Source organism: Ptychodera flava, chromosome 20 (assembly GCF_041260155.1).
Source record: "Ptychodera flava strain L36383 chromosome 20, AS_Pfla_20210202, whole genome shotgun sequence".
Lineage (NCBI taxonomy): Eukaryota > Metazoa > Hemichordata > Enteropneusta > Ptychoderidae > Ptychodera > Ptychodera flava.
The window spans coordinates 1,844,446-1,860,029 of record NC_091947.1 but is presented as its reverse complement, the minus strand read 5'-3'; the positions used below and the strand labels follow the sequence as shown (position 1 = coordinate 1,860,029).

Sequence of the window (15,584 nt, the reverse complement as noted above, 5' to 3'; positions counted from 1 at the left end):
CCTGATATAAGTTTGAACTTGAAAGAAATGTATCCCGTCTCCTGACAAGGTTTAGATTACAGTGCAGTACAGGGACTTCAGGATTAACTCATAAAAATGCTGACTTTCTTTGTTATTGTACTTGGGCCTCAGCCCAAGTACATTTGTTTTCATTCCGTGGGAAAAACTGTAAGGTATAACCATTTCTGGCTGAGACCAGGGAGGGCAAAATGTATTGGCTTCATCTTTCTTGGCATAATAAATGTCGTAATGATGTTAACTGAATGGAAGTGCTGCTCTCAGCCGGTCTTGAATAAGTGAGATGTGAATATAAATGCTTCTCTATCTGAGTTTTTGCCACAAAATCTTCTGATATAATCAAAATGTGCATCGAAATGCAACAATTAATGCACCCTCCGTTTACTAGGCGATGGCACGACCCTTGCTACACCCACTGGACGAGCCAAAGTGGGAGGGGTAATTTCGGTTGGTCGAACAGGAGGGCTCGAGACCAGAATTTAACATTAAACTTGAAACATGTTTAATCACTGACAAGATGTGGATTAGTGTTAATCAAAGAGAGAGTTTGAAAAGGAAAGGTTTTATATCCCGGCCACAATGAAAAACATTACGACTGGAAACTGTACCCCCAGTTGAGAATAGTAACGCCCACAGCGATGGAGAACACTTATCCTTGAGCTGAGAAAACCAGACCATCATTTCGAAATAGAGCTGCAGATTCGAGAAGCTCGTTAAAAATAGCTAGGTACACCCCATAAGGGGTGGTTTCGAGTCTTGAGGGCAAATTTCGCCTCCTTCATTTAGAAATCGTACGTTTGTTTTTCCAGGGGAACACATCATTTGACACAAAATTTGCATGAAAAGGGTCGCCAGTAAGCACGTGGTCAAATCTGGCATAAGAAACAATATGAAATGTTGGGTAAAGCCAGTCCAAAATAAACTGATTTGAACTTTTGTGTTTTGTAATTTATACCACTGCAGTAACATGACTTTTTTTTTGACAACATCACACAATGTAATACGTTTTGAAACTGAATACTCCGACGTATTCTGTGTCCCCTTTCCTAAAAAATACGGTATGCCGATTACCATGTAAGGAGATGATGACGTCAAGACAGATTTGTAGTGCGTTTGGTCTTGGATGGTGCACGAAGTTTGTCGAGGTAGCTTGTGTATTTATTTCCTAAATGGGAGATATTAGGGTCGATCTAAAAGGCCGAAAAATGTTATGATACTCTAAGCGAGCTGAACTCCAATGCGAATGGTTGGATAATTTGGAGGATGTCTAGACTGATCTCGTCTCATTTATTTGGCGGTCAGTATTGAATTTCAACTGCGTCACAAGTTTGCGTCGAACGGTCAACGAACGATATTTTAGAAATCTGGAGACATGGCACATCGCAGTTTTATTTTAGTATTTTATATTTTACAAAAGATGTAAGAAGCAATGATTTTGTTGAAAATTCTGAAAAAAATATAGGAAGATTTGATCGCGAACACATTTTCACTTGGGGTCAACTAGCCCTGCGTACGATGCTGTGTGTTCTGCTACAGCTAACCGCCCCGCACACCACAGCCCTGCAAAGACCCGTACGTTGGGTCGGTGACTTCAAATCCATTTTGGGACTTGACGTAAAAAGCCAAATTACTGCCGAAATTCAGCGTTCTTGGGCCCAAGTCGTATCCCACCCTACCTCAGCTACTCGATCGCTTCCAAAAATGACAGTCTTTTATTCACTTCTCGTAAATAACCGTCGATGTCGGCAACTCTCTCGCTGGCCCTGCGTACGATGCTGTGTGTTAGCTGTAGCACATAGCATCGTACGCAGGGCTAGGGGTCAACCGGATGCGCTATTTTGCGGGTTGCGGGCATGAAAAATGTGTGTTTTTTTATATCATTTTCGCCCTTCTCACACTTCAGATTAGTTCAACCGCCGATAAAAGCACAATTTTCGAAATCGTTTTCAACGCCGTTTCAAATAATTTTATCGTGGTGAACACGATTATAGTCCTAGGAAACTTTTCAAAGTCACGCTAGATCAAATGCTTAAAGGGGGCATACCGGCATGGAGCGACTATCATACTGCAGGTGCAAGTCATACGTTCATGATATTAGGAGATAAATTATTGAGAGCTGCAGAACATAAACTCATCCAAAAATATTCCTATTAGATCGATTCCTGAAAATAAGGCAACGCACCGGCGTGTTTTTCCCACTGAAATTCGCGTAAAATGTTAGCAGAATGTCGTTCTCTGAGGTCGCGACCTCGCTTGAACCGAAACGGCAAGTAAACTAAGTCCTTTGTTGTACGTCTTTTTCTTTTTAAAGATTTCATGAAAAATACACGGCATTTACAATACACATCACTTCTACGCTTTTTTAAGTCAAATCTTTCTTTATGCATTGCATTTAACTAGGCATTGTTTAATTTTCTGTATGAGTTGCCCTGGAACCGAATTGTGAATGGATGCATTACAAAGAACTTACTTCCTATGGCCTGATACTAGAAATGTAACAATTTTCATTCCGCGATAAGTGGCGACATTTCCGAGGCGCGATTTTTTTTGTCAGTCTGGTATTACGTATATTTCTCACTCACATCCATGGCAAGAAAGAAAAGTGATTCAGATCCCAAATTATTTGTAAAGGCCAGGCAGCTCGGAATAAATAAATTGGTCCTCGGAATCGCCGCTTTTAGTTTAGCAGATTTTGATTTTTTTCAGAAACATAACGTATTTTCACCCATTTGGTTTGGTCTGTTATAGCATCTTTAGTCCAAAAAATTTTTGGTATATAGGAATAACTTAGCAATACAATTATTTTGACAAAATGTCACGTGACCTCAATGACCTTTGACCTCAAATATATATATTTGTCCACAACTCAGTAACCACAAGTGCTACACCCTTCATATTTGGTATGATGGGACACCTTATGACACCACATATTGTACCTCATTAATTATGCGTATATCTAATTCTGTGCAAGCCAATAGAGCTGGATGTCCGATTTTTGGTATATAGGGATAACTATAGGGTAGAAATCTAAATATGCCCATCTAAATATTAGACATCTACCATCGAGAACAAAAGAAATTTGCTGTAATTTGATATTTACGGAGTTTAAGCAATTTTCACTATAAATAAAGAACCCCTGCCTCAAACTCCACAAAAGTTGCTAGACATATTTTGCCGTTGTCATGCCATTGCTTCGTTTAATAACCAGTTAATCAAATGCCTAATTGACAGGAGGAAATTCAAGACCATATTTGAATAGTAGTATATATTGTCCTCAAAATTACTCTATCACGGCCCAAGTACTCATTGCCTTCAGCAATACTGCCTTGTTATTTTTATTGTTGTTGTTGTCGTGGTCGCTGCTTTTTTCGGCGTTTTTATTTCTAAGCACTGTCTTTCGGGTTTTTTTCTTTTTCTTTGTATTTCTTGGCGACGGTGTTAAGTTCTGAAGCGTCCTGCGACTTGCAATGCAAAATATACGTCCTGCATTTTCTGCATTGTACCGGCCAAACCTCTGAAGCGTATCATGGCCATTCAGGTCACGGGTTTCTTTGACAAACGAATGCATTCATTGAAAGAAATATTCTTGCTTTCGTTTGCTCCCATCGTTACACAATGGAAGCTCCGGCTTCTAAGTTCTGCTCAAGTTATCGCGTGTATTTGCCTTACCGATCAACAGCTCACAGTTTTTTAAGGTTGTCAGTCGGTTACATCATTAGTCATTAACCTAACAACACAGAAACCATGACAGCTAAAGAAAGCTCTGTTCAAAGATGGGAGCAGTGTAATACCCCCGATTCTACATCAGTACTGACGGCATATTCATCAACATAACTTACGAGTGCATAAAATGGCATTGTTGTCTCTTGAATTCCATTTTTTTCAAAAATTCTGAGCCTTCCCCATTAACTCCTGACACTGAGGCCAACGCTTTTCCCTTTTCGTCGCGAGGATTTTTTACTTGGTAGGGCTCAGCTAAATTCGTTGTAAACTATGGATGATTTAGCAGCTTCCAAAGTTGCCAACACAAAAAAACTAGACTCAGCCGCTTTTTCCCAATCATCTGGTTAACGCATGCGCAAAGATTCGCTATTGATCCACGATTGCTGATTCACCTTTGCTTTGAAGATATGAAACCTAAGATTTGATTTCGATCATTTTAGATCAAAGTATGTGTGCGATAATAAACAATGAATGTTGCAATGGCTTTCTGATGTCAAACCACGGCATAACTCCTACAGAACATACGCTTCTTCAGATGCAGGGCTTGAATGATTGCGGTCTGCGTCATGGCTCAGGTCAAAGTTCCGTAGCTGTAACTGTTGTAAAATAAACGAATATGACATTGATATTTGGATTTGAGACTGTTAACTAATCATAACAGAACCGACGACGGCTACGGCAATGAACAGATACGCTTTTACCGTTTACTACGTGAGTAGTTGGTTTTTCTCGGAGTTCGCGGTCAGCTTCCGGGAACTCGTAAGTGATCCAAAGTATTCACAGTCATAGCCATACGAGCTTTTTCTATACACCTATTATAATAGATGGCATGGATCGCTCGTACCCTGGATTATCTCAATCTGATTCACGGAGTACAAAGTTACCTAGTCAGGTCATACTGTTGTCCAGCATATAAAGTAACTCAGTTGATCCATTCTGTAATGGCGTAAAGACATTCCAGAGAAGTGCATCACTTTGAAGTGCACCCAAAGAATGCCACTTTCAGTTTAACCTACCGCCTGTATTCGTTTGAAATGGTGCAGAACACAAAGTGAAAACTGCAGCCGAGTGTCCAGACGTTTGCATGACCGTAACGCATGGCCTTGCGATAATTCCACCAGGTGTTCAACAGATCCATTACGTCGTACTAATGTGATATATTCGGCAAAACCACGAGCGAGGAAATAAAGTTTCTGCCACCGATTCATCTCACCTCCACGTACAGCGTTCTACATATTAAAGCTAATATCCCCTGAGGAGTTTCTTCGACCCTAGAGAGTGGAAATAAATTACAGGGACGGACACGTGTTTCGGAAGGTCATTTGTCCTACAGCAGATACAGTGGTTAGGGGCGTGCCTGAACAGTGAGCAATAGCGTAGAGCGGACCACGATTTTTGTGCATTGATTTCAAGACAGTTTTAAAAAATGCAGTTTTAAAATATCATTGGCTACCGATTTCTTCGAAGTTACTGTATCGTAATGCCTGAACCAAAACATTCAACATATTTCATTGATGAGATACAAATACAGAACTTCAGTTTCTGCCAAAGCAATCAAGAAACACTATACAATGACTGTATTTTCATTATCTTATTTATTCCACAGAGAATATACGGTGCTGTTCGGGGACTTCTGGCTATCTACATCGGTGCCATAATACTGAGTGAGTATACTTGCTTTTTTTCTGCCGACAATCGTTGTGCTTTTACTGTTGTCGTGCATGGCGCGTTTGTTTTTAACTCTAATAGAGGAGTTTCACTTGTTAACTCTTGATTCACGACGTTTTCCAGGGTGGCAAAGAGTTTAAAATTCATGATGAGTGACTGGCTAATTTGACTGATATTGTCCGACGTCGTTCCATAAATAAAAGCAATAAAGAACACCCAGCGACGGTATACCGCGAGATTTTGACTAGTTCACGACATATATGCACGAGCGATAGCGAGTGCATATATTAAGTGAATTGGTCAAAATCGAGTGGTATATCGTCGCTGGGTGTGATTTATTGCTATTATATCATAACAGTATATTAAAATTATGGCGTGTAACGTCAAAAAACGGATTTTTGCTCGAGCTGAGAGCTCGCGCGTATGCCAGCCGTGGTATATCGCCAATATACCACGGTTCTTTTCGCGTCTCGACCAATCAGATCGCTGTATTTGCGCCATCAATATACTGGTATGATATAATTGATAATAATGCATGCTGTCAAAGCTGATGAGTTACTTAGACTGGCTTTCACCGTCAGTATAAAAGACAGCAAACTGTCAACGTCCAATGGTAAATCCGACATAGACTCGCTCAATCGATTCATGATTGCCTATCTGACATATCAGATTGTCTAGCTGTAATGGCCGACTGGTCAAACAACTGTCTACATGTGCCTGAAGTGATAGGGGTAAATGCAAATAAACTCCTTTTTGTGGCCACTGAATTATATCTTTGCCATCTAAGCCGAATGACTTCCGCTCTGAAAGGCACGTCGAATGTCACAAAGCCAATAGCTTTGGAATTTTTCGACAACACTTCGCAGTAAAAAAAAGATCTAAATAAAATTTATGCTTAGCATCACCGGTTTGGTTACGTTTTACTTTGCTTGGTGTACTTTCGCCACTGCTGAGGCGTAATAAATGAATATTGACTTTCACATCCGTCCCCAGGGTTGGTAGTCGGTATGGCAGTGACTATTTATCCACTCACTGTCACAAGGAAAGCCAATTTCTGCAACTAGAGACAACATACACATAACGTTCAACCTAAATTCCGTGACACAGGTGTTTCGATTAGGCCATGTTAGGACGGATACCACTGACAACCATGCACAATGCCGCCGCATACTTAATCAATTCAGACTATTGTTAATGTTGCCCCTGTCTTTTAAGAGTGGGAGCTTTTTTATGAGCTCAACGGCAAAAGGGTCAAATCTTTAAATCTAGCTACTCTCTAGCTTCAAGATATATGGTCGCATCTCCATACTATAAATAGTGACTACTGCGTCATAAGGTATTGTTCATGAGTACGTGATCGTGATGTGCGGCCAAACGTTGTGACGTCAAACGACTATGTAGTCAGCAGCCGACCCCTCAACTCTGAGTGAGCATTGTTAAACTCTATGCATAAACCCAGTGATAAGTGAGTAATGGCAGATATGATCATTGTCTTAGTAATTGTAAATGCTTAATGCTTGTTACCACTGGTTTCAAGAATGAAAAGCGAGTACATGGAAACAAGTATAAACGAAAAAAAATTAAACTGTTTCATATGGCCAGAATTCGGGGGGACAACGGATCGGACGTTCTATGACATTTTTAAATGTACAGACATTTTTATTGCCATCTTTAGCATAATTTGGGAAGATTTGTTAGTTTAATGTAGGCTTATCGTCGTTGAGATATTGATTCTCAGACACGTTCGGTTATGGTTATGATGTTTTGTGTGTTTTTCATGATCAGAAAGCATTAAATGAGATGACCTTTTGACTTTGACATGGAGTATTCTCAACTAAGCAGGGTTCATTGACAACCTGACAGCCAGGGAGAGCAGTGCACGTGAGAGAATGCCATAGTCATATGAGAGAGAGAGAGAGAGAGAGAGAGAGAGAGAGAGAGAGAGAGAGAGAGAGACAGACAGACAGACAGACAGACAGACAGACAGACAGAGACAGAGACAGAACAGACAGACAGACAGACAGACAGATAGAGACAGAGACACAGGCACAGAGAGAGAGACACACAGAGAGATACAGAGACAGACAGACAGACAAACAGACAGACAGACAGACAGACAGACAGACAGACAGACAGACAGAGCCAGACAGAGAGAGACAGAGAGAGACAGAGAGTGCAGATACGGAAATGTTTGACATCTCTGTATATATATGCAGAGATTGCAGTAATCGGGGCAAAGTGATGCTGGAAAATTAGTATATAAATTATCATTTTGCGTAAACGTACCCATTTCGACAAAAACGTTAATTGTGCAAGGCTAAAATTGCCGGTGGGCAATGTAAAATGCAAGAAAGAGAGATCTAGTATAACGATGTTGTTACTTTCTTTGTATAGTTGCAAACTTCGGCCAGGAGTGGGAGGTTTCGGAAATCCACACAAAGACTGAATACAAAGCAGCGACAGATAAAGACATCGAGGCTGAAGTCGGAGTGAAGATAGGCCTGCGCAGTGTGAACATCACGCTGAAAGGTAATAGTATAGTTTACGTCAATTTGCGAGTATAAAGAGAGTTAGCTTGAGTAAGAGTTGGATTTGTGAAATCAGTAAAAAAAGTACTGTCCTCCGTCAAAATCGCAAGAAATTCGGAACTAAATGATTATTCTATGTCCGTATGTGGTATGACAGTAATGTCTTCGAGCAAAACAGACTCTCAACGAAGGGACAGTAAAATTTGGTTTAAGCATTTGAATAGATTCCCAAGGCAGGACAATATCTATTTCATATTCTATTTGTTGTTTGTATAGGTACACCCGAGAAGCAACTGAACGAACAAATCAACTACAACGAAAGGTTTTCATGGGCCCCTACATGGGATCAAGGAAGACTGTTTTATGGACCATGGGGTAAGACAGTGCCCATGTATGACACAATGAACATTGATGAGACCAGATGAAATGTAATTTGCGAAGTATTTCTCAGTTTTGTAACAAAAACTTTGATGACAAGTTTTGTGCTAATCCTTTACAAAATTGGCTTTTGCACCCGTAAAAATCTCAAAGACGTCGACGGAGTAGTTTAAACTCAAATTTGCTATCGAAAAAAAACTTGAAGCAGTTTTCGAGACTCCAAAAATCTAAGTTCAGTTTTTCCGTGTGTTTTAACCACCCGCCATGCCGATCAACATGCCCAATTCTTTGCTAGCGTAGCATCTTCATTTAACTCCAACGTGTATATCTAATTTCTAGGTGGCCAGGTGAACCAGGAATTCCGTGCAGCCCAGTATCGAGGACTGCCGTATCCTATACTATGGATTGCAGAATATTTCACTATCGATGGAGAAAATTTGCGTTGGGGGCGCTCGTACCGTATGTCTGGTTACTACGCCCACATTTTACTTTGGTAAGCATATATCAAAAGTAATTTTGGTCGGAGAATAGAAGCTAAGTCAAACTTCTGCTTTTTCATACCAGTGTAAAGGTTTAATTGGGAAGTATGTCTACAATATAGTTATATTCAGTACAGCTTTACATAATGTTTTCGATATTTGCATAGCTGTGCAATACCGATTATAAGCACTCGATCAAGAGCAAACGAAATTTGGAACATATGTTATAATGTATTTTCCGCCCTTGTTTATCTGATAGGACGGCGTTCCCGACTTGGATCATTGCCAATATTCTCCTGTTCATGGTCATTAATTATGCAGCGTATTGTATGATCTTGACTGGCATCTGGATGTTGCTTGCAAACTTGATGTACTGGATATTGAGATGGGGTCCCATGCTAAGGATTCCTTTCGCTGACGGAGTCTTGGATTTCCATTTTGGATGGAGTTTCTGGATCACATTTGCCACAGGTGAGAGAGATAAAGAGAGAGAGAGAGAGAGAGAGAGAGAGAGAGAGAGAGAGAGAGAGAGAGAGAGAGAGAGAGAGAGAGAGAGAGAGACAGAGAGAGAGAGAGAGACAGACAGAGAGACAGAGAGACAGAGAGATAGAGAGTGAGTGAGTGAGAGGGGGTGGGCGATATCGAATCCTCCTGTTTACTTAAATGGTTTCGTGTCCACAATGCAAAATAACGCTGACCCAATAACATTAATGCATTTACTTGACAGATTTTCATGTTCTTAAACTTGATTGCAGGTATTATCTGTTTGGTGTACGGCTCAACAGTTCTAGTATGTAACAAACTGTGGCCAGAAAAAGTTGCCGATTTCTTCGAGGACTATGACAAGCCACTCAGAAAGCGAGATAAGAAGAGACGACAATTAGACGAGATTGAGCGAGATTTAGATTCCAGTACCACAACGTTGGAGATGACAAATTTCAACGGTGAAACAGGAAGCCTAGGCTATGAATCAAGACATGTAAGTCACATTTTCCCCTTTTCGTCATGATTTATGACACAGGTGAATAAGGAACGCCTTAACACTTTTCAAAGCTGAAACTGAATACGTTTTGCGATGGATACAGAACCATTTACCTTCAAAGTTTACTGAGTAATGTGCAGTGAACCAATTGTCATAATTCAAAGTGGAACAGTTAATTATGATCAATGACGCTTTCCCTGCTTGTTTTGAAAATACTTATGGGCCAAATTAAAAGTACAGCATCATCCCTATTCCGTCAAGTTACCATTAAGGTAGATTGCGCAACGGGGACAGATATTCGGACTCTGTAATTTTTACCATTCTTTTCTGATGCACTGTTTGTGGAAGATCATGTTAAAGCCGTTAGAGTAAGAACAATTTTCACCGTCTCAATTCTTCGAAAATCGAAAATTTTACTGTTCCCCATAGAGTTAACACAAGGATGACGGTCATTTTGAATTTCAAATATCTGTAAATGTAAGGTAATTTGTTTCTCTAGTACCAAATTTTGCATGGTTAACCCTTATTTTAATTCTAGATTTGATGAGAGAATGAAGAAAGTTTAAGAAAAAATATTTTATTCGTCTTTCACTTTAGAGGCGTATGATACCTTAAGTAAAAATATAAAGTTCCATTAGCTGTAACTTTGGATTTTTTTCCTACATTTTCGTTGCATTTGTGAAATATAGTTTATTGCTCTAATCCCACATCAATGTCGAAATGCAATTGTTCACTTTCTTAACACGATCTGTGTATAAGATATGTTCACTGTTATTGGTGTCAACTGAATTTTATCCCTGATTAGAATTCGTTCAAAGCACTGTATATTGTCCACATTATATTGCATTGGTTAGACCGATACGTTAATTAAATTCACTTAAAGAAAAAAAATGTATTTGTTTTATAGTAAATTTAAAATATAAAGAAAACATTATTGAATGATACAGCTATCGTTTATCTTAGGTAATGCATGACAGTTTCTTGGTTTTTTTATACTTTCATAACAGTCGAGGTCACCGTCATTGAACTCTGGTCATCGAGTCGGTCCTCAATTCACAGACGTCTCTCCAAGGCCGCGGAAGTCAGAGTCACCGTACAGGTACGAGTACTTCGGGTTCAAGTAACAGATCTAGAAGGGTCGACAACTCCGCACCGAGTCGAAAAAGCCGACAGAACGACGAGCTTAGTATTGAAGATATTTGAAAAAGAACAATCTACTTTTGTCAGTGATGACTGTTATTATTTTGTAATTCATTTCTGATCAGGATGCAAAATCATATTCCGTCCCTTGCACAACTTGGAGCTTTACTTGAACTTTCTTTTTCATGTACATCATACCTCGTCCATGCAAATTATTTTGATGTCGTAATAACGATTTGCATCATTTTAAATCTTAAAGACAACAGCGAAAAAAGAGCACCTGTCCGATGTGAATTTTTCTAGTTAATGAAGCAGATCCGATTTAAGAGCACAGTAGAGTTCTTCACAGTTCCTTCACTGTTCGAGGAGCACTATGGTTTCAACGATAACAAACAGCGAAGATGCACAGAGACTGAAATCCTACCATTCATTGCAATGTTTTACAAAATTGACAACTGAAACGATGCGAGGGAATAATCTTTTGTTATTATTGTAATTCTGATTACTATTATCAACCAAATCGAGGGACTATATAATCAGATGTTATATAGACCAAGAGTGGTTGGTGTATTTCCTCAGAAAACCAGGATTGGTTGAGTTGTGTTGATATGAAGAGATTTGCCAAAGCACAAACATGCCGCCATGTCGCTGGTTATTAATTTATTAAAATATGTTTATTCGAACATATTCAAATTTCATATATTTTATATTCATGGATTACATAAGCCTCTTTACAGTTTACTTATACTCAGAGATCCTTACCGTCCATTTCTCACTAGACAGTTTTGTATGTTTGTATTTGCGTACGTTACTTGTTACCGGTGAAATTACAGTTTAGATTAATCTAGAATCCAAACTGAATTTTCAAAAGAACTTGTAGGTTCATCGGTATGCAGTATATCTGTTTATCAGGTTGACATTTGCTGTTGTCACATAAACTCATTTGTCATAGTCTGCCTCAATCTGCCATTTCTCGTGTTATGCCACAATTGTGTCTTGTTAATTTGTTTTTCAAAGTCCCTCGCCCGTACTGTATAAACATTTTACTTTTCTGCTTCCGTTCACCATTCTATGAACAAGGTGGTTCTTTTTTGTATGCGATTTGAATCCGCCCAAAAACATCAAACATATCACTGGGGGCCATATCAACTTCTAACTCTGATGATAGCGCCGCCGTCACTGTATAGGTTTAACCTTGGTTTTGTATCTATTCCATGCAGTGTGTGGAATAATATTAACAGACCGAGTCATGTCATGTTCATGGAATGTTACTTCCACAAATATCACGCCACCTGTGTGCTCCCTATGGTACATATATATATCATGAAAGGTACTATGCGCCTCAAAAGTGAAAGGCATAAACTTTTGCTCAAACCATATTCAATGAAACTTTCAATCATTCTCTCTACCAAATCAAGAACACAAATCAGGAGTCACCGTGCAAAGTTTGGTGCCGAGAATCCAATTTCTGCGATCCTACAAACGGCAGCCTAGAAAATTATGAGAAAATTTGAAAGTTTGAATATCTGTCCCCGAGACACATTCTACCTTACATCTTGAAATCTTCTTTGGTCAGCCCTATACTTGTATTTCTTGTATCAGAGAGAATTTCTTGAGTTGGTGGCATGTAAATTTGGTTAGAGGGTCAAAGGTCACATCGCACACCTCAATGAAATGGGCTTTAATTTGACTGGAAGGGAACACTGCACACCTATATGCATTTGGCGATAATGACGATGAAAGAGAATTTAATGTTTTAATTTATTTCGATGATGCCAACTGATATGAAAACTCTACTATTTGATATTTCTGACATTTTCTGTGTGCTAACAAGATATCAACCTGAGTCCAATCTTCAAGATTTAAGTCATTAAGTTACTCTAGTATTGATTTCTGTGAATCATATGTCACATGATCATTTGTTTTCTTGAAAGAAATGTCTCATATATTTATTTGTGGTGTTGTTTAAGATTATGAAAACAGGTAACGCAATCCAGCTTAAACTTTAAATATTAAACAAGAATTGTTTATGTTCTTTAAAGATTTTGTGTGCAATAAACCAAACAATAAACACACAATAGTCTTTAGTCTTGTTTTGATTATTATTGGAGTGGGCAAAGAAGTTGATCTGGTATTTTATATCCATGCAGTGTGCTCATACACTCAATGCACACATTTGACTGGCTACAAACCTGGTTTTTATTCAACACCGACTACTATTTACAAGAAACAGCTGCAATTTATTCCGTTACAGACTCTATGGTTGAATTTTGCATAATAATTGCAGAACACAGCATATTTTTCCTTTTCGGGGCTAATGTAGGTTGTGTCAACCTTGAAAGCCCATGGTACATTGTACGAGTATCTTAATAGTTAACAAGGTGTTAAATTTCTAAATCTTTTACTTGGAGTCGAACAACTTTACAAACACTGTGAGCACTGCTATAGAATCCCAATGGTAGTAAGGCATGTATCATGATCATTTTTGCTTGGGTAGTCCATACAACACCCCCCCCCCCCCCTTTCAAGAAAACTGTCAGAGTCAAACAAATGGGGCAAGTGTTAAAATTTACTTTTGAATTTATCATTTGTTGCGCAACTATTGCTGTCTCTAATTTCTGGGATGAAAAATATGAATACTACATTCAGTTTATGAATGCTAACTAACACATAGTCAATCAATCATGTATGTCATCGTACAGCCAATCAGTTCATGTTGTCACACATTCATAGAGCATATGAGAGTTGGAGACAGCTTTACAGGTTGGCTGTATGTATTCACACTATTATCATTCCAATATGAGTGTCGTACTGTATTTCTGGTTAACTTAAATTGTTTCACACTCAAGTCACATAAAGCGAGGGAAAATACGCCACACTATTCTGTTGGAATGTAACGAGTAATATGAGCTCTACTCACTGTACCAGGAAGTTTATTTTAATGATAATAATAATATTTTATTGCTTGCTTGTAAATATAGGATTTACATCACAGTTATGACAATAAAAGTGTGATAGAAAAATAAGTTCAATTTTTTCTTCAACAAAGATAAAGTAATACAGTATAATAATAGTAGCTAATAATAAATATAACTAGGCATTTCTTTGTTTATATAAAGTAAAAATATAATCTGCGAGTTGTTCATTAAAAGATGAAAGATAACTCTTGTTTGTAAGTAGAGAAATAAGCTGACTTTCAGTTGTATCGTTTGGGAAATTGATTTTACTGAAAAAGTTCTTTCTTTGGACTTTGTATTTCTGACAGACTAATAAAAAGTAGTGTTTCATCTTCAATACTGTTGGTGTTACACTGATTGCAGAATCTTTCAGTAATTGGGGTTTTTGGAACAGTGTGTCTCCCTTTTTCAATTGCTAGATCATGATTGATAATGAGAAGTTTGGTGAGTACTTTTCTTTTCTCACCTTGTAACTGTGTTAAGTAGGGTTCTAATCTAAAATGATGGTTTATTTTGGCGTACAAAATAAAAGAGAGCTACGTCGAAAGGGAGGTGTTCTGTGTTATCGTCAATTGGAGGCTCTTATGAAAGCAAGTGTACAGTACCCTACTACTCAAGGTACAATGCACCTCAGTGAAAGATATTCGGACTCTCTAGTTTTTACAATTTTTTTCCAATCTACCACTTTTGGGAGATCATTTTAAAGGCCTTAGAGTAAGAAAAAATTTCACCGTCTCAGTATTTCGAAAATTTATATTTCCCCATAGAGTTAAAATAGGGATGGCGGCCATTTTGAATTTCAAATATCTGTATATATTAGGTAATTTGTTTCTCTAGTACCAAAATTTGTATGGTGGCCCCAGATTTTTATTCTTGATTTGGTAAGAAGATGTTTGAAAGTTTTATTAGCGAAATTTGAGCCAAAGTTTTGGTCTTTCACTTTCGAGGTGCATTCTACCCTAAAATCTCCTGAGTTGAAGTTTACTGATATCGTACTGTTTGGAGTTGTCTCGTGCGGCATAGCAACCAAATTTATTTGTGAATATTAGGCGGCAATTTTACAAAGAAAACATACAACATCACAGTGAATAGAATATCCAGTACGACTGTTCCAATTCTTGACATGATATCTCTGTAATGTTGGCGTAGACTTTGAAAATCACTCTACAATTTAAGTTGGCCTACATGTAAGTGCAAACATATTCCCCATTTCACATACAGCATCATCTTAGAAAAACTCCATCAATCGAGGCCAGTAGTTGTTAGCTGCCATTTTCGCCCTTGTGTCATTGCTGTTTTATTAGTTTGCAATGTTTAAGATTTAGCATCTTCCTGACGAAAATTCCGAACTGGGCTAGTTAAAATGGCTGCACAATATATTCGCTGATGCATGGCTTGCTCTTACAATCGATCTTGTTGGGGTGTATCCGGGAAAATATCACGACGAAAGGTCATTTAGGGACACGAAACTGACCACTGTCGCGGAACAAACAAGAACATTCAACTCTTCATCTAAAAGTGGCTGGATTTTACGAGTATTTTTAGACATTCTTTGTTTTCTAGGCTTCATATTTCAAGCATATCTGCTCAGGTGAAGACTTGCTGTATTTCCTTGTTCGAAACATTTCCTTGTTCCAATCATTGTCACTCATGCGAGGCAATGATTTGAACATCGATCAATTTTGTCGTGAGCATTTAAAATAACTCTGCG

At 38.5% G+C, this 15,584-nt stretch overlaps 1 protein-coding gene across 2 annotated transcripts in view; it reads left to right on the top strand.

Annotated features, from left to right (window-relative positions):
• Positions 1-12,994, top strand: part of LOC139119738 (dual oxidase maturation factor 1-like) — a 32,353-nt gene extending 19,359 nt beyond the window's left edge. For both annotated transcript variants that reach the window (XM_070683613.1, XM_070683614.1), the window contains 7 exons: positions 5,348-5,405; positions 7,804-7,938; positions 8,214-8,312; positions 8,655-8,808; positions 9,054-9,265; positions 9,550-9,773; positions 10,784-12,994. In XM_070683613.1, the coding sequence (XP_070539714.1) occupies positions 5,348-5,405; positions 7,804-7,938; positions 8,214-8,312; positions 8,655-8,808; positions 9,054-9,265; positions 9,550-9,773; positions 10,784-10,900 (999 nt within the window). In that variant the 3' untranslated portion in view covers positions 10,901-12,994. The remainder of the gene's footprint in view (positions 1-5,347; positions 5,406-7,803; positions 7,939-8,213; positions 8,313-8,654; positions 8,809-9,053; positions 9,266-9,549; positions 9,774-10,783) is intronic.
• The last annotated feature ends 2,590 nt before the right edge of the window (positions 12,995-15,584 follow it).